Source organism: Saccopteryx bilineata, chromosome 3, assembly GCF_036850765.1.
Source record: "Saccopteryx bilineata isolate mSacBil1 chromosome 3, mSacBil1_pri_phased_curated, whole genome shotgun sequence".
Lineage (NCBI taxonomy): Eukaryota > Metazoa > Chordata > Mammalia > Chiroptera > Emballonuridae > Saccopteryx > Saccopteryx bilineata.
The window spans coordinates 174373971-174400233 of NC_089492.1; the positions used below are offsets into that span (position 1 = coordinate 174373971).

Below are 26263 nucleotides of genomic sequence, written 5' to 3' on the forward strand. Positions count from 1 at the left end.
TACTTCTCTGATTTCCTATAGAAATTGATCTCTGCAAGCTATTTGGGAGTCTGCTGAGCACAATGTTATTTACTATTCATTGTCTTTTAATAGACTATTTTCCAGAGCAGCTTTAGGTTACAGCAAAATTGAGCAGAAAATAGAGAGTTCCCATATATCCCTTTTCCCAAAGCACACAAACAGCCCCATTACCACATCCCACACCAGAGTACCATATTTGTCACAGTCAGTAAACCTACACTGATACATCATTATCACCAAAGGTTCATAGTTGACCATTTACTCATGGTGTACATTCTATGGGTTTGGACAAATGTATAATGATATGTACCCACCATTAGAGTATCATACAGAATAGTATCACTGCTCTAGCAATTTTATGTACTCCGGCTACTCATCCTTTTCTACCCCTGGCCCCTAATAACAACTGGTAACCACTGATATTTTTTATTATATCAGTAATTTAACCTTTACCAGAAAGTTATTTGGAATTAGAGTACGTAGCCTTTTCCGTTTGACTTCTTTCACTTAGTAATTTACATTTAAGTTTTCTCCACATCTTGTCATAGTTTCACAGTTCACTTCTTTCTAGCACTGAATAACATTCTACCATTTGGATGTATCAGAGTCTGTTTACCCATTCACTAAAGGATATCTTGGTTGCTTGCAAGTTGTTGCAATTATGAATAAAACTGCTGTAAATATCAGTGTATGCTAAGTTTTCAACTCAACTCCTTTGGATAACTACAAAGGAGTGCAACTACTGGATTATATGGAAAGAGTATGTTTCATTTTATAATAAACTACCACATTGTGCTGAACTCCTACCAGCAATGAATGAGAGTTCCTGTTGCTCCACATTCTCATAAACATTTGTGGTTGTCAGTGTTTCAGATTTGGCCATTCTAATAAGAGGGCAGTAATAACACATTGTTGTTTCAATTTGCAACTGACTAATGACATATGATGTTGAGCATTTTTTCATATGCTTATGTGCCATTTGTATTTGTTCCTTTGTAAATTTCTGTTCAGTTTGTTGGGCTGTTTTTTAAATCAGGTTATTATATTATTGAATTTTAAGAGTTCTTCATATATTTTTGGTAAGAGTCCTTTATCACCTATGCCTTTTCCAAATATTTTTCTCACATATTGTGACTTGTCTACTCTTTTAACAGTGACTTTTGCAAAGCAGGAGTTTTTAATTTTGATGAAGTCCAGCTTATCAATTATTTCTCTCATGAATCACGCCTTGAGTGCTGCATTCTAAAAAGTCATTGCCCTAGCCAAGGTCACCTAGATTTTCTCCTGTGTTATCTTCATCACCCTCAACTTCTTTGAAAAACTCTTGAGAGCCCAATATGCACCAGGTACTCAAACAGAAGATAAGGCAACAATATCCTCAAATATCCAGAAGCATTACTTTAACAAGCTCAGACATTTATTAAGGCAACGATTCTCAGCTCAGAGAGAGCAGAGAAGTCACAGTACCGCAAAAAAAGTAGTGTCAAACCTAAGAGCTCAGGCACTGGAGCCAGAACTGCTTAAAATCCCAAATCTGCTACTTATTAGTTGTGTGGCCTGTGTCTCAAACTCCTCATCTGATAAATGAGAAAAACAGTTATACCTTGTTCACAGTACTGTTGTGAAGATTAAATAATCCATGGAAAGTGCCTATAACATTGTAAGTGCACAATAAATGCTAGTATTTTTGAATTCTCCTAGATAGATTTGAGGTATAGTTTGAAAAAACACTCAAAATTATCACTACTCAAAATTTTTAATTATGACATTTCATTTATTTCAGAATAAAAAAAATAATTAAGGTATATGATCACCTTCTCATATTCTGTGGTCAAAATCTCTAAATTTATAAAAATTCAAAATAAATGGGCATTAACAACAGCATATGGGAGGTAGTACAAGCCAGAGGGGAAAGTATGTGATTAAAAAAATCTCAATGTGGGGGAAGTAATCTATTCCGTTGTTCTTTGTTTAAAGCAAATTTTCCATAAGAAAATAGTAAAAATTTTAAGTGAGACTCTGAATTCATTTAACTTAATATTTCAATATCATATTACTGGTTTTCATGTATGCTAATCTAACAGAGGGAAAAAAGGTTATAAATATTTAAGAATTAAACTACATTATTAATAATGACTATTTCTAAGTGACATCAATAAAATGTTTCAAAGAACATTAGTTAATGAAACAAAGCATAAGTCTATGTACCAGTGAAACTATAAAATTATACCTCAAGAGGTATTAAAATTGGATACTACTTTAAACAGTACTTTAAAAAAATAAAACTATAATTACATGATATGAAACCATGCAAATGTTAACTGTATCTCAATAAAACTGAAAAAATACAAATAACTTCCTTACTGCAAAACTAAATAAATTCTGCCTGACCAGGCAGTGGCGCAGTGGATAGAGCATCAGACTGGGATGCAGAGGACCCAGGTTCGAGACCCCGAGGTCTCCAGCTTGAGCGCGGGCTCATCTGGTTTGAGCAAAAGCCCACCAACTTGAACCCAAGGTCGCTGGTTCCAGCAAGGGGTTACTCAGTCTGCTGAAGGCCTGCGGTCAAGGCACATATGAGAAAGCAATCAATGAACAACTAAGGTGTTGCAACGCACAGTGAAAAATTAATGATTGATGCTTCTCATCTCTCTCTGTTCCTGTCGGTCCCTGTCTATCCCTCTCTCTGACTCACTCTCTGTCTCTGAAATAAATAAATAAATAAATAAATAAATAAATAAATAAATAAATAAATAAATACTAAATAAATTCTGTCTTCCTGGTCTGAATTTTAAATTAAATATATTTTAAACAAAAATGATAATAAGATTAAAAATTAAAAGAACAGGGAGATCCAAGATGGTAGTGAAGTAGGTGGATGTTACACACTCCTACTACCAAACTGATCATCCTGAATAACCAACTGCAGACTAGCTGAAAAGAAGTCTTATAACATAGGATTCACAGAAGAAGCCATATCAAGACTAGTAGGAGGGCGGAAATGCCACAGATGGTGGCTGAGTTTCCAGAGGGATATCTCAGCTGCAGGGGGTACCCCCTAAGAAGCGTGGAATCTCACCCCCAAGCCAGGCTCCCCCAGCATGGAGCATCAGAACCACATAATATCTAGCTGTGAAAATCAGTGGAGATTCTGCCGATAAGGGAAAGACAGGATTCTTCTAGAGACACAGACACCCTCTGAATAAAGGGCCAACACATAAAATAAGGATTGCAGCCACTCACCCTGGGCACCCACAGAGGGAGGGCAGAGCAAACTAGTCTCATGAGGATAGACTGTGATATATAGCTCCAGGGAGAGAGAGAAAGGAACAGCCACCAGGATCCCTGACCCATGTGACTCTCCCACACTATAGATGCAATCCTGACTGGGTATAGCACACCCTCCATACTGCATCGGCCTAGGAGAAAGCAATTGCTCCACCCTCTGGACTCCCTATAGCCCCACCCTGCAGAGTTTGAGCCCTGCTAAGGAGATAGCTGCCTGGGCCCAGGTGAAGAGGTCTGGGCAGACTCAGGAGATGTCAGTGACTGCATTGTATGGCTTTGGGATTAGGGCCATTACCCCCACTTTTCCAAGAACCTGATTGGCACTTCCCCCTCATGAGATATCCACTAGCCCCAATCTCTGAGCTCCTGGTGACCTCACCCTCCTAACTCCAGGTGTTCTGCCCTACTGAGGTCTGGGAAAGATCAGGGATAGACTGATCTGTGTGGATCTGGAGCAGGGATCACTCCCTACTCCTTCCCCCAAACCTGACAAGCACATCCCCCCTAACGGGAGATCCACTCAACCCACCTTACCAACTTCTGATGACCCAGCTTTGTGGAAATCTGGCTCTTGGCAGAACTTGGGAAAAACCAAGCTGAGTGGCTCTAGGAGAAGGGACAGTTTCCTTCACATGCCTGACCTGTGCAGAGCCCTCCCTTCATATGGTCAAAACTTGCTCTGTTTGGACCTGATAAACCCTTCTGGCCTTCCGTAAGGGGAGAGACTGGCAGCAGTACAGTGATAGTAGGGTATTTTAACACCCCATTGACACCAATGGATAGATCTTCTATACTGAAAATCAAAAAGAAAATGGCAACCATAAGTGATGCACTAGATAAAATGGTCTTAATGGATATCTTCAAAGCATTTCAACCCAATGTACTAGAATATACATATTTACAAGTGCACATGAAATATTTTCAAGGATAGAGCACATGTTAGAAATCAAAATAAGTGTCAAATATGACTGAAATTATATCAAGCATCTTCTAACTGTAATGGTATGAAACACAAAATCAATCACAAGGAAGAAACTGAAAAACACACTAAGATATGATGGCTAAATGACATGTTACTAAACAATGAATAGGTTAACAATGAGCTCAAGAAGCAAATCAAAAGGTATTTGAAACAAATGAAAATGAGAACACCCAAAATCTGTGACAGACTTAAGAGGGAAATCCATAGCACTTCCAAATTAGGAATTAAAAAATTACTAAAATTGATTAATGAATTTAGTAAACTAGCAGGATACAAAATAAACATCCAGAGTTCAGTTGTATTTTTATATACCAATGATAAACTATCAGAAAGGGAAACTAAGAAAATAATCCCATTCACAATTCCTTCAAAAAGAATAAAATAGCTAGGAATAAATTTAACCAAGGATGTAAAAGACCTCATTCCAAAACTTATAAGATACTGAAAAAAGAAATTGAGGAAGATACAATAAGCGGAAGCATATATCACATTCATGGATTAGATGAATTAATATCATTAAAATGTCCATACCAGCCTATACAACCTATAGACTCAACGAAATTCTGATAAAGATATTAATGGCATATTTCACAGAACTAGAAAAAATATTCTGAAAATTTATATGAACCACAAAAGATCCCAAATAGCCACAGTAATCTTGGGAAATAAGAACAAAGTTGGAGAATCACACTGCCTGATATCAAACTATACTACAAGGTCACAATAATCAAAAGAGCAATGGTACTGGTATAAAAATAGGCATATAGATCAACAGAACAGAATAGAGAGCCCAGAAATAAACCCATACTAATCATCAAAGAAATGTAAATTAAAACCACAATGAGATATTACCTCATACCAGTCAGACCAGCTATTATCAATAAATCAACAAAAAACAAGCGTTAGGGACGATGTGGAGAAAAAGGAACCTTCCTGCACTGTTGGTGAAAATGTAGATTGGTGAAGCCACCGTGGAGGGCAGTATCGAGTTCCTAAAAAAATTAAAAACAGAACTGCTTTACAACCAAGTGATTCCACTTCTGGGAATTTATCCAAAGAAACACTAATCTGAAAGAATATACGTATGCACCCTTATGTTCATTACAGTTCTGTTTACAATAGCCAAAATTTGGAAGCAGCCTAAGTGCACATCAGTAGATGAGTGGATATAAAGGCTGTGATACATTTATACAAAGGAATATTACTTGGCTGAAAAAAAGGATAAAGAAAACCTTACCATTTGGGACAGCATGGATGGATATGGAAAGCATTGTGCTAACTGAAATTAAGTCAGTCAGAGACAAACAAGTACCATATAATTTCACTTATATGTGGAGTCTAATGAATAAAATAAACTATCAAACAAAACAGACTCACAGACACAGAGAACGAACTGCTTGTCAGACTAGAGGGGGATTGAGGGACTGCATGAAAAAGGTGAAGGGATTAAACAAAGTAGAATCTAATGGACACAAACAACACTGTGATGATTACCAGAGGAAAGGGGATGTGGGAGATAGAAGAGGGTAAAGGGGGTAAACAAAAACCAAAAGAGCCTTGACTGAGGGTGGTGAACACACAATACAATATACAGATGATGTGTTGTAGAAGTGCACACCTAAAAACTATATAACTATTAACCAATGTTATATATTTAATTAAATAACAAAAAATAAAAATAAAGAACTATAGCCTGATCAATTGTGACACAATATAAAGAGCATCTACCTGGGACACTGAGGTCCCAGTTTCAAAATCCCAAGGTTGCCAGCCTGAGCACAGGCTCACTGACATGACCCCATGATCACCAGCTTGAGCCCAAAGGTCACTGGCTTGAAGCCTAAGGTTGCTGGCTTAAGCAAAAGGGCACTGGCTCAGCTTGAGCCCCATGGTCAAGGCACATATGAAAAGTAATCAATGAACAACTAAAGTGACACAACTATAAATTAATGCTTCTCATCTCTCTCCCTTCCTGTCTCTCTATCAAAAGAATAATAATAAATAAATAATAAAAATTTAAAAATAAAGAACTATGGCCTGTATATGAGATCAGTCAAGGCAGGAAGTAGTCAGGGACAAACTTTTATAATTTCCTATCTAAAACAAAAATTTTCAAAAAAAAAGTTTTTTCATAAAGATGCTCAATAAATGTTAACTAAGTAGTATTTTTATAACTATATATCTCGATGCTTTTAGGCCCCCAAATCATTGCAACACCTAAGATGAAGGAATAGACAACTGCCATGGTGGATGACTCTTTTTTTAACTTGTCTAAAAAAAGAACAGTAAAATATGAATAGCTAAGAAGTTCTAAACTATGAGAGCTGGTGACTGGCCCTCCTTCTTGGAGCAGAAGGAGAATAACTGGTCTCTGAAGTCCAGCCCACAGTTTCTGTACCTCATCCAGGTCAGTCTCCTTGAAAGGCAGTTTTATATACAATACATAACTCTGTCCATCTCACTTTCAAGAATTACCTTTAATTGTTTCTTCCACAACTTCTACTACACGATCTATCTGTTGAACCTAAAAAGAAAAAAAACTATTAGACAAGCAATTTACAGAAAAAAAAATATTAAATTGTGTGTGTCCTTCTGCTTTAGTCAATGTTACACATTTTCTAAGCCCACAAATGCAGGTTTCCTTTAATTAATACATTTGTATTACTATTTCATGTTGTAATGAATTATGAAATTATCACTCTCTTCTCCTCTCAAGACAATTAAAGAAATCATATCACATTTAAATAAACTTCCTGGCATTGTTAGATGAGCCTATCAACATAAACTCAAAATGTCCTGAGAAATAAACTAATGTTCAACTAAAACATGTCTCTTCACAAAGAGCTTCAAGAAAAACGGCAGAAAATGACAACCTACGCAAAAGGACATGCTAATATTAAGAGAATCTACCCCAAAGTCTGTGCTTTATTATTTTAACACCAAAACCCCTTTTAATAAATTTCTACCCTATGATAGACTGTGCCCCAGTCTATGGACTACAAAGTCAATAACAGATCCTGCCGCAGACACCAGTGACTAAGAAAGATTTCCCAGGGTGTCATGAAATCACAGAGGAAAGGTAATAAAATCTGACTGAATGAGCCGGGAATGCTTCTTAAGGGATAAACAGGATTAAATTAGAAGAAATCCACTAGGGAGACTGAGTTATAGTGGCTGGAGTTTAGAAGGAAAATGAAAAGAGCAAAGATTGTAGTCTAAGAAGCTAAAGAAACAGAGAAAGATAAGTAAGAATAGATCCTAAGTTTGATATTACTTCTACTGTAAAATTCCTCAGTTCATCATTGTTTTATTACAGAAGAAATATATATTCACTAAATAAATTTAAACAAAATAGAAGTACAGTATAAAGCAGAAATAAAGTAACCCATAACATCCTTCCATTTTCCATTTCCACTCAGGTGAAATCACTCATAATAGTTCGATGAATAGAAGCAAAAGTAGGTTTGCAGTTGTGAGTACTTGAAAATTTATCCTGATATTATTATTTATTAACTACTGTATTATTTTCCATATAACAACTGTAAACCTTCTTTTGCCTGACCCTATATACATCAGACCCCCCCTTATCTGTGAAGTATATGTTCCAAGACCCCCCAACACATACCAGAAATCACAGATAGTATCAAATCAAATATATATGTTTTTCCTCTGCACACGTACCAATAATAAAGTTTAATCTATAAATTAGGCACAGTAAGAGATTAATCAAAAAATCAACAATAGAGATTCAGAAGATGGCAGCAGAGTAGGCGGATGCACAGACGCCCAGCTCTCAACACCAAACTGGAATACAAATCAATTTAGAAAAAATCAGCATGAAAAACCAACACTGAACTGCAAGAACAGCTCTTAAAAACCAAGGAGCAAACAGGAAGCCAGAATAAGGAGCAAAGAGGAAGCCACAATAATCCTGGTAAGGAGTGCCTGAATCTCCTCTGCTTACAGGAACGGAAGGGGGGGAGGGTGAGGCTGAGAGCCCAGAGAGGATTTCACAGAGGAAAAAGAGCAGAAACTACTGCTCAAAGCCACTTGCCTGGCGACCAGGGAGCAAGGTGGGTTGAAAAGACCAGCTTATCTCCCAAGTGGAAAGGACAGGGAGAGGGACAGACTGTGAGGGCCTAAGGTATGCAAGAAACGAAATTAAAAAGCTGACTCATTCGTGCTGGAGGCGGCCATAGCTGGGGGAGGGACTGAACCTTTCATAAAACAGAGCTGAAGTGCTTCCGGATCAGAGATCTCCAGACATCTATCCAGCTCCAATCAGCGCAAAAAGACACAGCTGAAAACAAGAAGTAGGAAGGAGGGGCAGGAACTCAGGTCTACATGGAGATCTGAGATACACCTCCACCTACTGAAGCTGAGAAAAAACCCTGCCCCCAGTGAGATTAGTTGCATCTCAGGTTACACCCACAGCATTCCTGGTTACAGTTTCAAGAAAGCCCCCTGCTGAGATCAGTTAACAAGACTATCACCTGTTAAAAAAACAAACAAATCAAGACTGCAAAGCTGCCCAAATCCGAAAGTGGATTACAAATAATAGCGGATACCAACCCAAGAAGACCTAGAAATAACACAACTGAAAACTGGAGGCAGACAACACCAAGCCTAGACTCAACCAACTCTACAAAAAAAAAAAAGACGATGAGAAGACAAAGGAGTTCAATCCAAATGAAACCACAAGAGACACCTTCGAGAGATGAACTGAGTGATATGGAAATAATCAAACTTCCAGATGCGGAGTTCAAAATAATGATTGTAAGGATGTTTAGGGATCTTAGAACAACAATGGAGGGGCAGTTTGAAAACCTAAATAAAGAAATAGCAAACCTAAATAAAGAAACAGCAAGTATAAAAAAGAATCAGTTGGAGACGACAAATACAATATCAGAGATAAAGACCACAATGGAAGGAATTAAAAACAAGATAGATAGAGCAGAGGATCGAATCAGCGAGTTAGAGGACAACTGGAATGAAGGCATGAAAGCAGAGAAGAAAAGAGAAAAAAGACTCAAAAAGTCAGAGGAAACTCTTAGAGAGCTCTGTGACAACATGAAGAGAAATAACATCCGCATCATAGGGGTTCCTGAAGAAGAAGAAAAAGAACAAGGGATAGAGAATTTGTTCAATCATATCATAGCTGAAAACTTCTCTAAATTAATGCAAGAGAAACTCTCACAAATCCAAGAAGCACAGAGGACTCCATTAAAGAGAAACCCAAAGAAACCTACACCAAGACACATCATAATTAAAATACCAAAGCTAAGCGATAAAGAGAAAATATTAAAAGCTGCAAGAGAAAAAAAAGTTATCACCTACAAAGGAGCCCCCATAAGGATGACATCTGACTTCTCAACAGAAACACTTGAGGCCAGAAGGGAATGGCAAGAAATATTCAAAGTAATGCAGAACAAGAACCTACAACCAAGACTACTTTATCCAGCAAGGCTATCGTTTAAAATTGAAGGAGAAATAAAAAGCTTCCCAGACAAAAAACAACTCAAGGAATTCATTACAACCAAACCAATGCTGCAGGAAATATTAAGGGGCCTGGTGTAAAGTGAGAAAGGAATACAGAAAAAAAAAAAGGAATACACCTTTAAAGAAGAAAATGGCAATAAACAACTACATATCAATAAATAACCTTAAATGTAAATGGATTAAATGATCCAATCAAAAGACATAGGGTAGCTGCATGGATAAGAAAACAGGACCCATACATATGTTGTCTACAAGAGACACATCTTAGAACAAAAAACACACACAGATTGAAGGTAAAAGGATGGAAAAAAAACGTTTCATGTAAACGGAAATGAAAAAAAAGCTGGAGTAGCAATACTTATATCGAACAAATTAGATTTGAAACAAAGGATACAGTAAGAGATAAAGAAGGCCACTACATAATGATAAAGGGAGTAATCAAACAGGAAGATATAACTATTATAAATATCTATGCACCTAATATAGGAGCACCCAAATATATAAAACAGACTTTGATTTGTTTTAAAGGGCGAGATCAACCTAATATAGGAGCACCCAAATATATAAAACAGACTTTGATTTGTTTTAAAGGGCGCCCTTTGGATTTAAAGGGCGAGATCAACAGCAATACTATAATAGTAGGGGATTTCAATACCCCACTAACATCACTAGATAGATCCTCAAGAAAGAAAATTAACAAAGAAACAGCAGACTTATTGGAAACACTAGATCAACTCGATTTAATAGATATCTTCAGAACCTTTCACCCTAAAGCAGCAGAATATACATTCTTTTCAAGTGCTCATGGTACATTCTCTAGGATAGACCACATGTTAGGGCACAAAAGTGCTCTCAACAAATTTAAGAAGACTGAAATCATATCAAGCACATTCTCCAATCACAATGGCATGAAACTAGAAATGAATCAATCACAGCAGAAAAGCTCAAAAATTCTAAAACACATGGAAACTAAATAGCAGGGTGTTAAATAATGAATGGATTAAGAATGAGATCAAAGAAGAAATAAAAAAATTCCTAGAAACGAATAACAATGAGCATACAACAACTCAAAATTTATGGGACACAGCGAAAGCAGTGCTGAGAGGGAAGTTCATAGCACTACAGGCACACTTTCAGAAGCTAGAAAAAGCTCAAATAAACAACTTAACCCTGCATCTAAAAGAATTAGAGAAAGAACAGCAAGTAAAGCCCAAATGTAGTAGAAGGAAGGAAATAATAAAGATCAGAGCAGAAATAAATGACATAGAGGCTAAAGAAACAATACGGAGGATCAATGAAACTAGGAGTTGGTTCTTTGAAAAGGTAAACAAGATTGATGAACCTTTAAGTAGACTCACCAAGAAAAAGAGAGAGAGGACTCAAATAAATAAAATTAGAAATGAGAGAGGAGAAATAACAACTGACACAACAGAAATACAAAATATTGTAAGAAAATACTATGAAGAACTGTATGCCAAAAAACTAGACAACCTAGATGAAATGGACAAATTCCTTGAAACATACAATCTTCCAAAAATCAATCTAGAAGAATCAGAAAACCTAAACAGACCGATTACACCAAAGGAGATCGAAACAGTTATCAAAAAACTCCCAACAAAGAAAAGTCCGGGGCCCGATGGCTTCACAAGGGAATTCTACCAAATATTCAAAGAAGAACTAACTCCTATCCTTCTCAAACTATTTCAAAAAATTCAAGAGGAAGGAAGACTTCCAAGCTCCTTTTATGAGGCGAGCATAATTCTGATTCCAAAACCAGGCAAAGACAACACAAAGAAAGAAAATTATAGGCCAATATCTCTGATGAATATAGATGCTAAAATCCTCAACAAAATATTAGCAAACCGGATCCAACAACATTTGGAAAAAATCATACACCATGATCAAGTGGGATTTATTCTGGGGAGGCAAGGCTGGTACAATATTCGTAAATCAATCAATGTGATTCATCACATCAACAAAAAGAAGGAGAAAAACCATATGATAATTTCAATAGATGCAGAAAAAGCATTTGATAAAATCCAGCACCCATTCATGATCAAAACTCTCAGCAAAGTGGGAATACAGGAAACATACCTCAACATGATAAAAGCCATGTATGAGAAACCCACAGCCAACATCATACTCAATGGGAAAAAATTAAAAGCAATCCCCTTAAGATCAGGAACAAGGCAGGGGTGCCCCCTTTCACCACTCTTATTTAACATAGTCCTGGAAGTCCTAGCCACAGCAATCAGACAAGAAGAAGAAATAAAAGGCATTCAAGTTGGAAAAGAAGAAGTAAAACTATCATTATTTGCAGATGATATGATATTGTATATAGAAAACCCTAAAGTCTCAGTCAAAAAACTACTGGACCTGATAAATGAATTCAGCAATGTGACAGGATATAAAATCAATACTCAGAAATCAGAGGCATTTTTATACGCCAACAATGAACAGTCAGAAGGAGAAATTAAGGAAACAATCCCCTTCACAATTACAAGCAAAAAAATAAAGTACCTAGGAGTAAACTTAACCAAGGAGACTAAAGACTTGTACTCAGAAAATTACAAAGCATTGATATAGGAAATCAAGGAAGATACAAACAAGTGGAAGCATATACCGTGCTCATGGTTAGGAAGAATAAACATCATTAAAATGTCTATATTACCCAAAGCAGTTTATAAATTCAATGCAATACCAATTAAAATACCAATGACATACTTCAAAGATATAGAACACATATTCCAAAAATTTATATGGAACCAAAAAAGGACACGAATAGCCTCAGCAATCTTAAAAAAGAAGAATAAAGTGGGAGGTATCACACTTCCTGATATCAAGTTATATTATAAGGCCATTGTACTCAAAACAGCATGGTACTGGCATAAGAACAGGCATATAGATCAATGGAATAGAACAGAGAACCCAGAAATAAACCCACAGTTCTATGGACAACTGATATTTGACAAAGGAGGTAAGGTAATACAATGGAGTAAAGACAGCCTCTTTAACAAATGGTGTTGGGAAAATTGGACAGCTACCTGCAAAAAAATGAAACTAGATCACCAGCTTACACCACTCACAAAAATAAACTCAAAATGGATAAAAGACTTGAATGTAGGCCGTGAAACCATAAGCATCTTAGAAGAAAACATAGGCAGTAAGCTCTCAGACATCTCTCGGAGCAATATATTTGCTGATTTATCTCCACGGGGAAGTGAAATAAAAGACAGGATAAACAAATGGGACTATATCAAACTAAAAAGCTTTTGCATAGCTAAAGACAACAAGAACAGAATAAAAAGACAAACTACACAATGGGAGAACATATTTGACATTGCATCTGATTAGGGGTTAATAACCAAAATTTATAAAGAACTTGTAAAACTCAACACCAGGAAGACAAACAACCCAATCCAAAAATGGGCAAAAGAGATGAATAGACACTTCTCCAAAAAGGACATACAGATGGCCAATAGGCATATGAAAAAATGCTCAACATCACTAATCATTAGAGAAATGCAAATTAAAACCACAATGAGATATCACCTCACACCAGTCAGAATGGTGCTTATCAACAAAACAACACAGAATAAGTGCTGGCGAGGATGTGAAGAAAAGGGAACCCTCCTGCACTGCTGGTGGGAATTCAGACTGGTGCAGCCACTGTGGAAAACAGTATGGAGATTCCTCAAAGAACTGAAAATCGAACTGCCTTTTGACCCAGCTATCCCACTTTTAGGAATATACCCCAAGGACACCAAAGAACGGCTCAAAAAGGAGAAATGCACCCGCATGTTTGTGGCAGCGTTGTTCACAATAGCGAAGATCTGGAAACAGCCCAAGTGTCCGTCAGATGACGAGTGGATTAAAAAACTTTCGTACATATATACTATGGAATACTACTCAGCCATAAGAAATGATGACATCGGATCATTTACAATAACATGGATGGACCTTGACAACATTATACGGAGTGAAATAAGTAAATCAGAAAAAAAACTAAGATGAATCCATACATAGAAGGGACATAAAAATGAGACTCAGAGACATGAACAAGAATGTGACGGCAACAGGAGCGGGGGATTGGGGGAGGGGGGAGGAGGTGAAGAAGGAGAGAGGGGTTAGGGGAGGGGAGGGGCACAAAGAAAACCAGATAGAAGGTGACAGAAGACAATTTAACTTTGGGGGAGGGGTATACAGCACAATCAAATGTCAAAATAATCTAGAGATATTTTCTCTCAACATATGTACCCTGATTTATCAATGTCACTGTATTAAATTTAATAAAAAAATAAAAATAAATAACTAAGTTAAAAAAAAAAGTCTCAGCTGTAATACTTGTTTCACAATCCAACACTTAATCCAGTGGTAGTCAACCTGGTCCCTACTGCCCACTAGTGGGCATTCCAGCTTTCATGGTGGGTGGTAGTGAAGCAACCAAAATATAAATAAAAAGATAGATTTCACTGTGGAAAACAGTATGGAGATTCCTCAAAAAATTAAAAATCGAACTGCCTTTTGACCCAACTATACCACTTTTAGGTATATACCCCAAGAATACCATAGCACTGTTTGAAAAGAAGAAATGCACCCCCATGTTTATGGCAGCATTGTTCAAAATAGTGAACATCTGGAAACAGCCCAAGTGTCCATCAGTGGACGAGTGGATTAAAAAGCTTTGGAACATATATACCATGGAATACTACTCAGCCATAAGTAATGATGACATCGGATCATTTACAACAACATGGATGGACCTTGATAACATTATACTGAGTGAAATAAGTAAATCAGAAAAAAACTAAAAACTATATGATTCCATCCATAGGTGGAACATAAAAATGAGACTCAGAGACATGGACAAGAGTGTGAGGGTTATGGGGGGGTGCGGGAGGAGAGGGAAGGGTTTGGGGGAGAGGAGGGGCACAAAGAAAACCAGTTAGAAGGTGAAGGAAGACAACTGGACTTTGGGTGAGAGGAATGCAGCATAATCAAATGTCAAAATAACCTAGAGATATTTTCTCTGAACATATGTACCCTGATTTATCAATGTTACCTCATTAAAATTAATTTTTAAAAAAATCAACAATAAAATAGAACCATTATAACAATGTACTGATAATAAGAGTTACGTAAATGTGGTATCTCTTTCTAATAACCGATCTGATAAAAGAGATGGCTACTAAGTGACTCATGGGTGGGCAGCATGTCCGGCATAGATACACTAGACAAAGGGATGAGTCACATCCCAGAGAGCACAGAGTAGGACAATGCAAGACAGCACAAGATTTCTTCAAGTTACTCAGAACAGCACATAGTTTACAATTTAAAAATTAGCTGTTTCTGGAAATTTCTATCTAGTATTTTCAGGCTGTGCTTGGCCATAGGCAACTGAAAGTGCAAAAAGCAAAACCATGCACAATAGGATCTAATACAGTTCTTTTCTGTAGTTTTTCCATTTCTTTAAAAAAAATGAGACATAGATGGATGATATATAAAACAAACCTGCCCTTAATTTGTTTTCTAGATGTCATCAGTACATACAGGCCTTCTTCATTCATTTTACTAGCTGCCCAGTATCTAATGTACAGATATACCGTAACAATTATGTAATCCCTTCCCCTATTAATGGGCCTTCTGTGTTATTTCTAGTCTTTCATCATTATACAACAATGTTGCAATGACCTGAAATGAAAAAAAAAAGAACCTTTTCAAAAAAACTTTATTAAAAATGCAATAGCAAATCTCTTTAAAACATTCCTTTGTTTGAGTATCCTACAGGAAAACAAGGACAGACTTAGAAATCACACTTGAATACAGCACTGCCCTTGACCGCTTAAGCCAGCATGGTGTTAGCACTGGCAATAATTACTGGGAAACTGCCAAAGGTACAGTAAATCTCAGAGAATGTGGGATCTTTACTCCCAAACAAACCTACCTAACAGAAGATGTGTCCACCTGGAGCCACTAGAAGCTTTAGGGTTGGTTTTATTAAGAGAGTCCAGACTTTTTGGCATGTGGATTTTTTTCAGCTGAAGGCAGTTAAGACTGCAGACTCAAGAAATCTTTCACAGAGACAAGATGGCGCTGGAATAGGAGGACGTACCAACATCTACCTCCCAGAACCAAAGTGGATTACAAACTAATTTTATGAACTATCATCTGGAAAAACCAACTTTGGGCTGAACTAAGAGGACTCTTCAACCAAGGAATGCTGAAGAAGCCACACAGAAACTGGTAGGAAAAGCGGAAACGGGGAAACGCGGAGAGGGCTTCCCAGCTCCCCGGAGCAAACGGCAGCAGGGAGAGACTCACCTGGCGGAAAGTGAGTTTCGCAGAGGGGGAAGGGTCCTGAATCTCAGGAACAAAGCCCCATCATGCAGCCACAGAGCCCAGAAGAGGTGTAAGGACAGTATTTAGCAGGAAAAAAGTCAGGATACTGTTTGTGAGAAAGAGTCTGATTTCTCAGACCCAGGATCCTTCTTAAAGGGATTGCACAGAACATCTTTCTCATAACCACCCACTCGGGGCTCCTTGGGACGGGGGGGGGGGGGAGGATAGAGGACCAAAGTAACAGGAAGAGAGTGTAATCTAGGAGGCACAGGGAGAAGCATTTTGGGAGATAGCCACCCTAACCCCTAGGACGAGTCAGTCCCCAAAGCTGAAGTCAATATTTCCCCCGGAAACAGCAATACCAGCAAAGGGAAGCAGGAGAGCAGCCAAACAAGCTCCCCGCAGCATTCAGAGCAGAGTCGCATAGAAGGAGGAAGCTTTTGGGTCTACAGTAGTGAGTCTTAGGGTCCGAGCTGCAACACCCCCACCCACGCTGAGGGCGCGCCAGAGGGCTGGCGGCAGCGAGAGACAAAAGCGCGGTTCTGCTGGCAGGGGCAGAAACCAGTTGGCCACCACTCGGGTCAGGTGTGAGCTCAATCTTGCCCGGCTGGGGAGAAGGGGCCTTGCAAAAGCGGTCAAGCTCAACTGCCGGCAGCCTGTAATCCAGCATGAGGGGGAAAAGGGCGGGAACCCCAGAAAGAGTGGAGACCAGCCCCTGAGCAAGGGCAGAGGAGCACAGCCTTGCCCCGCCCGTGCAACCCAGGCTTGCGGTCTGACTTGGTAGCCGGCTCCTCTGCGGGGGTGGAGCCAAAAGCCCAGAAGAGGTGGAGTTCCACTATGGAGCTGAGCTTGGGCACGCAGTCCTGCCCAGCGGTAGAGCCAAGGTTAGCAGTCGTTCCTTGAGTGGGCTCCTCCTGCAAGGGCAGGGCGAAGGCCCGGAAACAAGAGGAGACCTGCAGCTGAGCAAAGGTGCTTGCCAGTGCCCTCAGGACTGAGCATAACATCACACACGGGGGTGGGGCAAAGGCCAAGGCAACCAACGCGTGTGCACCCGAGCATGTGATCACAGCCACTCCCGTGAAGAGAAAATGCGGAGGCAGAGAAATACAACACAAATAAACCAACACAAATCCCCAGAAAAGGACCTAAGTGAATCAGATATAACCAAATCACCAGATGCAGAGTTTAAAATACCGATAGTTAGGATGCTCAAAGATATCAGAAAAACCATATATGGCCATTACGAAAACCTAAATGAAGAGATAACAAATATAAAAAAGGACATTGAAATAATAAAAAAGAAACAGTCAGAAATGACAAATACAATATCTGAAATAAAGAATACAATGGAAAGAATTAAAAGCAGGATGGATGAAGCAGAGAATTGAATCAGTGAGTTAGAGGACACAATAAATAAAGGCACGGAAGCAGAGCAGAAAAAAGAAAAGAGACTCAAAAAGTCTGAGGAAACTCTAAGAGAGCTCTGTGACAACATGAAGAGAAATAACATCCGCATTATAGGGGTTCCTGAAGAAGAAGAAAAAGAACAAGGGATAGAGACTTTGTTCAAACATATTATAGCGGAAAACTTCCCCCAATTAAGGCAGGAAAACATCACACATGTTCAGGAAGCACTGAGAACTCCATTAAGGAGAAACCCAAAGAAATCTACACCAAGACACAGCATAATTAAAATACCAAAGCTAAATGATAAAGAGAAAATATTAAAAGCTGCTAGAGAAAAAAAGACTATCACCTACAAAGGAGCCCCCATAAGGATGACTTCTGACTTCTCAACAGAAACACTTGAGGCCAGAAGGGAATGGCAAGAAATATTCAAAGTAATGCAGAACAAGAACCTACAACCAAGACTACATTATCCAGCAAGGCTATCATTTAAAATTGAAGAAGAAATAAAAAGCTTTACAGACAAAAAAAAACTCAAGGAATTCACTGCAACCAAACCAAGGCTGCAAGTAATGCTAAAGGACCTCTTGTAAACAGATCAAAAAAAAAAAAGAATATAGCAAAAGAGGAATACAGTTTCAAAGAAAAAAATGGCAATAAACAATTACATATCAGTAATAACCTTAAATGTTAATGGATTAAATGATCCAATCAAGAGACATAGGGTAGCTGTGTAGATAAGAAAACAGAACCCATACATATGGTGTCTACAAGAGACACACCTTAAATCAAAAGATGCACACAGACTGAAGATAAAAGGATGGAAAAAAAATATTTCATGCAAATGGAAATGAAAAAAAAGCTGGGGTAGCTATACTTATATCAGACAAAATGGACTTTAAAACCAAGACCTTGGTTAGAGATAAAGAAGGTCACTACATAATGATAAAGATAGAAATCCAAAAGGAAGATATAACCATTATAAATATCTACGCACCTAATATAGGAGCACCTAAATATATAAAGCAGACTTTGATGGACATGGACTTAAAGGACGATATCAACAGCAATACTATAATAGTAGGGGATTTCAATACCCCATCAACATCATTAGATAGATCCTCAAGAAAGAAAATCAACAAAAAAACACCAGACTTAAAGGACATATTAGATCAACTCGATTTAATAGATATCTTCAGAACCTTTCACCCTAAAACAGCAGAATATATATTCTTTTCAAGCGCTCATGGTACATTCTCTAGAATAAACAACATGTTAGGGCACAAAAGCGGTCTCAACAAATTTAACAAGATTGAAATCATATCAAGCACTTTCTCTGATCACAATGGCATTAAACTAGAAATCAACCACAATAGAAAAATTGAAAAACATTCAAACACTTGGAAACTAAATAGCACGTTATTAAATAATGAATGGGTTAACATTAAGATCAAAGAAGAAATTAAAAAATTCCTAGAAACAAACGATAATGAGCATATATGAACTCAAAATTTATGGGACACAGCAAAAGCAGTCCTGAGAGGGAAGTTTATAGCATTACAGGCACACCTCAAGAAGCTAGAAAAAGCTCAAATAAACAACTTAACCGTGCATCTAAAAGAACTAGAAAAAGAACAGCAAGTAAAGCCCAGAACTAGTAGAAGGAAGGAAATAATAAAGATCAGAGCAGAAATAAATGACACAGAGTCTAAAGAAACAATACAGAGGATCAATGAAACCAGGAGCTGGTTCCTTGAAAAGGTAAACAAGATCGATGAACCTTTAATGAGACTCACCGAGAAAGAAAGAGAGAGGACTCAAATAAATAAAATTAGAAACGAGAGTGGAGAAATAACAACTGACACAACAGAAATACAAAATATTGTAACAAAATACTATGAAGAACTGTATGCCAAAAAACTAGACAACCTAGATGAAATGGACAAATTCCTTGAATCATATAATCTTCGAAAAATCAATCTGGAAGAATCAGAAAACCTAAACAGACCAATTACAACAAATGAGATTGAATCAGCTATCAAAAAACTCCCAAAAAAGAAAAGTCCTGGGCCTGATGGCTTTAAAAGTGAATTCTACCAAATATTCAAAGAAGAACTAACTCCTATCCTTTTCAAACTATTTCAAAAAATTCAAGAGGAAGGAAGACTTCCAAACTCCTTTTATGAACCGAGCATAATTCTGATTCCAAAACCAGGCAAAGACAACACAAAGAAAGAAAATTATAGGCCAATATCCCTGATGAACTTAGATGCAAAAATCCTCAACAAAATATTAGCAAACCGGATCCAGCAATATATGAAAAAAATCATACACCATAATCAAGTGGGATTATTCTTGGGAGGCAAGGCTGGTACAATATTTGCAAATCAATCAATGTGATTCATCACATAAACAAAAGAAAGGAGAAAAACCACATGATAATTTCAATAGATGCAGAAAAAGCATTTGATAAAGTACTGCACCCATTCATGATCAAAACTCTCAGCAAAGTGGGAATACAGGGATCATACATCAACATGATAAAAGCCATCTATGAGAAACCCACAGCTAACATCATACTCAACGGGCAAAAGTTAAAAGCAATCACCTTAAGATCAGGAACAAGGCAGGGGTGACCCCTTTCACCACTCTTATTCAACATAGTTCTGGAAGTCCTAGCCACAGCAATCAGACAAGAAAAAGAAATAAAAGGCATCAGAATTGGAAAAGAAGAAGTAAAACTATCATTATTTGCAGATGATATGATATTGTATATAGAAAACCCTAAAGTCTCAGTCAAAAAACTACTAGACCTGATAAATGAATTCGGCAAGGTGGCAGGATATAAAATCAATACTCAGAAATTAGAGGCATTTTTATACACTAATAATGAACTGTCAGAAAGAGAAATCAAGGAATTAATCCCCTTTACCACTGCAACAAAAAAAATAAAGTACCTAGGAATAAATCTAACCAAGGAGATTAAACACTTTTACTCGGAAAATTATAAAACATTGATAAAAGAAATCAGGGAAGATACAAATAAGTGGAGGCATATACCATGCTCATGGTTAGGAAGAATAAACATCATTAAAATGTCTATATTACCCAAAGCAATTTATAAATTCAATGCAATACCAATTAAAATACCAATGACATACTTCAAAAATATGAAACACATATTCCAAAAATTTATATGGAACCAAAAGAGAACATGAATAGCCTCAGCAATCTTGAAAAGGAAGAATAAAGCGGGAGGTATCACACTTCCGGATATCAAGTTATATTATAAGGCCATTGTACTCAAAACAGCATGGTACTGGCATAAGAACAGGCACATAGATCAATGGAACAGAGCAGAGAACCCAGAAATAAACCCGCAGCTCTATGGACAACTGATATTTGACAAAGGAGGTAAGGAAATACAATGGAGTAAAGAGAGCCTCTTCAACAAATGGTGTTGGGAAAATTGAACAGCTACCTGCAAAAAAATGAAACTAGACCAACAACTCACACCACTCACAAAAATAAACTCAAAATGGATAAAAGACTTAAATGTAAGCCTTAAAACTATAGGCATATTAGAAGAAAACATAGGCAGTAAGCTCTCTGACATCTGTCGCAGCAATATATTTGCTGATTTGTCTCCACAGGCAAGTGAAATAAAAGACAGGATAAACAAATGGGACTTTATCAAACTAAAAAGCTTCTGCACAGCTAAAGACAATAAGAACAGAATAAAAAGACAAACTACACAATGGGAGAATATATTTGACATTGCATCTGATAAGGGGTTAATAACCAATATTTATAAAGAACTTGTAAAACTTAATACCAGGAAGATAAACAATCCAATCCAAAAATGGGCAAAAGAAATGAATAGACACTTCTCCAAAAAGGACATACAGATGGACAATAGGTATATGAAAAAATGTTCAACATCACTAATGATTAGAGAAATGCAAATTAAAACTACAATGAGATATCACCTCACACCAGTCAGAATGGTGCTCATCAATAAAACAACACAGAATAAGTGCTGGCGAGGATGTGGAGAAAAGGGAACCCTCCTGCACCGCTGGTGGGAATGCAGACTGGTGCAGCCACTGTGGAAAACAGTATGGAGATTCCTCAAGAAATTAAAAATCGAACTGCCTTTTGACCCAGCTATACCATTGTTAGGAATATAGCCCAAGAACACCATAGCACTGTTTGAAAAGAAGAAATGCACCCCCCATGTTTATGGCAGCATTGTTCACAATAGCAAAGATCTGGAAACAGCCCAAGTGTCCATCAGAGGACGAGTGGATTAAAAAGCTTTGGTATATATATACTATGGAATACTACTCAGCCATAAGAAATGATGACATAGGATCTTTTACAACAACATGGATGGGCCTTGATAACATTATACTGAGTGAAAGAAGTAAATCAGAAAAAACTAAGAACTGTATGATCCCATACATAGGTGGGACATAAAGATGAGACTCAGAGACTTGGACAACAGTGTTAGGGGTACAGGGTAGGGGGAGGAGAGGGAGGGGGTTGGAAGAGGGGAGGGGCACAAAGAGCATGGCCTTTCATCATTTGCCATATTCCCCCTTTAATCTATAGACAGACAGCAAATATTTACTTATGGTGTTTCTACTATAAAGACTGCTGTCTTAGGGACAAATGCTGATGAACAATTTCAGCAGTTCCTCCTTCTTCAAAGACTTATATGTCAACATAGAGCTCCATGTTTCATAGGACATACTCACGCTCACTTCATGCTCCCTGGAGCTTTAACACAAGGGAATGCCCTTTTTTTTTTTTTTTTGGTTGTATTATTTCTTTTATTTATTTATTTTTTGTATTTTTCTGAGGATGGAAATGGGGAGGCAGTCTGACAAACTCCCGCATCTGCCTGACCGGGATCCACCTGGCATGCCTTCCAGGGGGGAATGCTCTGCCCATCTGGGGTGTTGCTCTGTTACAACCAGAGCCATTCTAACGACTGGGGCGGAGGCCATGGGGCCATCCTTAGTGCCCGGGGTGGCTTTGCTCCGGTGGAGCCTTGGCTGCGGGAGGGGAAGTGAGAAACGGAGAGGAGGGAGAGGGGGAGGGGTGGAGAAATAGATGGGCGCTTCTCCTGGGTGCTCTGGCCAAGAATCGAACCCGGGAATCCTACACACCAGGCCAATGACTCCTACGGGACTACCATATCATGCTTTTTACTTAAAAAAAAAAAAATTACATTTATTTTGAAGGCTGATGAACAGGAGACACCAAATCTTTTTTGCCTGCAAACTACTACCTTCTTTATTAGGTCCAGCTAATAACACTGTTTTGTCTTTTTCCAAATAGCTCCATATATATGGAAAAGATTTATATAGGCGGATGGGGATCCTCAAACCCCTCAGCGAGATCTTCTGAGCATGGCTTTTAAGATACCTAGAGGCAGAAACAGCCCAATAGAGATCAGGGGAACTACCAGCTTTTAGGATACATCCTTAAAGGCTCCAATGCCCCAAAGGGGTCTCATAGGATGCCATCTGGGTCCTGCTTCAATAGTGGAAAGGAAGGTCATTGAGCTAAATAAAGCCTGCCAGGCTTACCTGTCTCTGCTGTGAGGAAACTCACTGGAAGGTAGGCTTCCCCCTCGCTCCTCTAAGGGAGGGTTCAGTCTCTTCCAGCCCTGCTCCAGCCACCTATGACCTAACCTTGCCCAGAAAGCTGGGGTTTGCCACTGAAGGCTGAAGGTGCCCAGGGCCGTCGGCCCCATCTATGACACTGTGGACGAGCCTAGGGTATTTCTTCCAAGAAGCAGGTAAACTGATCTCATTTGCACAAGAGCCACTTAACTATGTCTTGCCTGAATAGTCAGGTTTTTTATTCTTCTCAAAGATTTCTGTTGTGGGTGCTGATAGTCCTATTTTCTGCTGCTTTGCTTAATATATAGTGTTTCCTTTATCCCTCCTACCTCAATTTCCCACTCATTTTTCAGGCTGGGACCTACTCCTAATTTAGAGCTCTCTTTCCCCCTATTGCCAACTTGTATTATGAATTTACCTTTGCCACCCAGCTTAGTGTATCCCAAGGTTCTCTTTATCATGCCACAGTTGCAGAGCTCCAGGGAAAAGCAACCTGGTCTCAACTCTCCAGGCAGAGGAGAACAGAAGCTCCATATCCACGCATGCTGCAAATGGCTTTTCCAGTCTACGTGAATCATTTCCAGCTAGAAGCAGTGGTCATTGGGACTTGGACATTAGCTGCAAAATATAGAATGGTGACAACAATTCCAGTGCCATGCGGACTTTTCCTATGTGGACTTTTCCTGGACTCCTGCTCCCTGTGACAGCTCCTAACAGTCTGAACTGTGGTTGGGTTGCATTTTTCAGGGATTTGGCATGGTGATGGGGCCAATTTGGACTTGGTGAACATGTTAAGGACACTACTCTTTTATGGATTCTTGCTGTATTGGCCAAGAGTTTCCTTAAAGGCTTTTAATCACTGTAAAAAAAATAGAAGACTGGATAAAGAAAATGGGGCACATATACACCATGGTATACTATTCAGCTAGAAGAAACGATGACATCGGATCACTTACAGCAAAATGGTGGAACCTTGATAACATTATGCGGAGTGAAATAAGCGAATCAGAAAAAAAACAAGAACTGCAGGAGTCCATACATTGGTGGGACATAAAAGCGAGACTAAGAGACATGGACAGGAGTGTGGTGGTTACGGGGGGTGGGGAGAGGGAAGGGAGGAGAGGGGGAAGGGGAGGGGGAGGGGTACAAAGAAAACTGGATAGAGCGTGACGGAGGACGATCTCTCTTTGGGTGATGGGTATGCAACAGAACTAAATGACAAGATAACCTGGAAATGTTTTCTTTGAATATATGTACCCTGATTTATTGATGTCACCCCATTAAAATAAAAATTTATTTAAAAAAAAAATAAGGGAGTCCATGTGGCCCTGGCTGGTTGGCTGAGCGGCAGAGCATCAGCCCAACGTGTGGAAATCCTGGGTTCGATTCCCAACCAGGGCACACAGGAGAAGCTCCTATCTGTTTCTCCATCCTTCCCCTCTCCTTTCTCTCTGTCTCTCTCTTCCTCTCCCACAGCCAAGACTCCATTGGAGCAAAGTTGGCCCGGGCACTGAGGATGGCTTCATGGCCTCTACCTCAGGCACTGGAATGGCTCTGGTTGCAGCAGAGCAACACCCCAGATGCACAGAGCATCGCCCCTCGGTGGGCATGCTGGGTGGATCCCGGTCTGCGTATGCAGGAGTCTGTCTGCCTGCCTTCCTACGGGCTTCTCACTTCCAGGAAGAAAAAAAGAAAAGAGAGTCCATGTGGTTTCCTTAAATAATGTGATTAAAGCCAAGATAACAAAAACTTCAAAGAGGAGGAAGTAGCCAACAGTGTCAATTGCTACAAGATAACAAGTAACATAAAGACTAAAATGGGTATGTCTGATTTAACAGTGAAGGGATTAATTAACTTATTAAGGCAATCTGGGAATTCAGTATAAATGTCTCAAAACTATGGTGTACACCTGAAACTAATAGAACATTGTATGTCAACTGCAAGTCAAAAGAAAATGAAATAAAGAAAATGGTAACAGCTAATATAGGTTACTGCTTCACAAAGCTGGGTAGAAAGGGAAGAAGAAAGAGAACTAACTGCTGGTAGGTAGCTAGGAGTAATTGAGTGTCTATATGTTTTGGTTTAGGTTGATATATTTAATTCATTCATTTGTTTATTTATGGGGGGGAGTTATATGCAAAGGGGAGAAAGGCAGTAAAGTAGTTGCAGACAGAAGAAATAACTGACGGAGCAAGTTTCTCCAGGAGGTATTCATAACAGCAAAAAGGTAGAAACAACCAAGTTCCATCAGCTGACAGATGAAAAGGCGGTACAGCCATACTATGAAATATTAAAACATAAGCGGGAAAGTACTGATATATGCTAAAACATTGCACTAAGTGAAAGAAGCCAAACTAAAATGTCAAGTATTAAATGATTCCATGTATATGAAATGGCTAAACTAGGGAAATCTTCAGAAACAAAGTAGATAAGTAATTGCACATGGATGGTGACAAAAGAAATGAAAGAAACTGCTAGAGTATTGAGTTTCTTTTTGGAGTGATGAAAATGTTCTAAAGTTGATTGTGGTGATGGTCACGTAACTGGGAATATACTAAAACACACTGAATTATACATTTGACTTCTTTTTTTTTAATTTATTTATTCATTTTAGAAAGGAGAGAGAGAGGGGGAGAGAGAGAGAGAAGAAAGAGAGAGAGAAGGGGGGAGGAGCAGGAAGCATCAGCTCCCATATGTGCCTTGACCAGGCAAGCCCAGGGTTTCGAACCGGCGACCTCAGCATTTCCAGGTCGACACTTTATCCACTGCGCTACCACAGGTCAGGCCAAATTATACATTTGAAATGGAAGAATTGTATGGTGTGTGATCAATATCTCAAAAAAAAAAAAAAAAAAGCTGTTATCACCAAAAAAGTGTTGAGGGTGGTCAAATGTTCTAATGTAAAGGTCACAAAATTCAATGAAAAACTAAGGAAATGTTCTAAATTAAGAGACTAAAAAGGCCTGGTAGCCTAATGCAACTTTGGATCTGGGGTGTTTCTTTTCCTATAAAAAATTAGGATGACTGGCAAGAGATGAAGATGAATATGGTCTGCAAACTGATATAATATTACATCAATATTACTTCCTGTGTT

The 26263-nt window shown here is 38.5% G+C and overlaps 1 protein-coding gene across 7 annotated transcripts in view; it reads right to left on the bottom strand.

Moving 5' to 3' along the window:
- CDKAL1 (CDK5 regulatory subunit associated protein 1 like 1) overlaps nt 1-26263 on the bottom strand; it is a 1056598-nt gene that overhangs the window by 761354 nt on the left and 268981 nt on the right. For all 7 annotated transcript variants that reach the window (XM_066268295.1, XM_066268291.1, XM_066268292.1 and 4 more), the window contains one exon: nt 6767-6815. In XM_066268295.1, coding sequence (XP_066124392.1) covers nt 6767-6815 — 49 coding nt within the window. The remainder of the gene's footprint in view (nt 1-6766; nt 6816-26263) is intronic.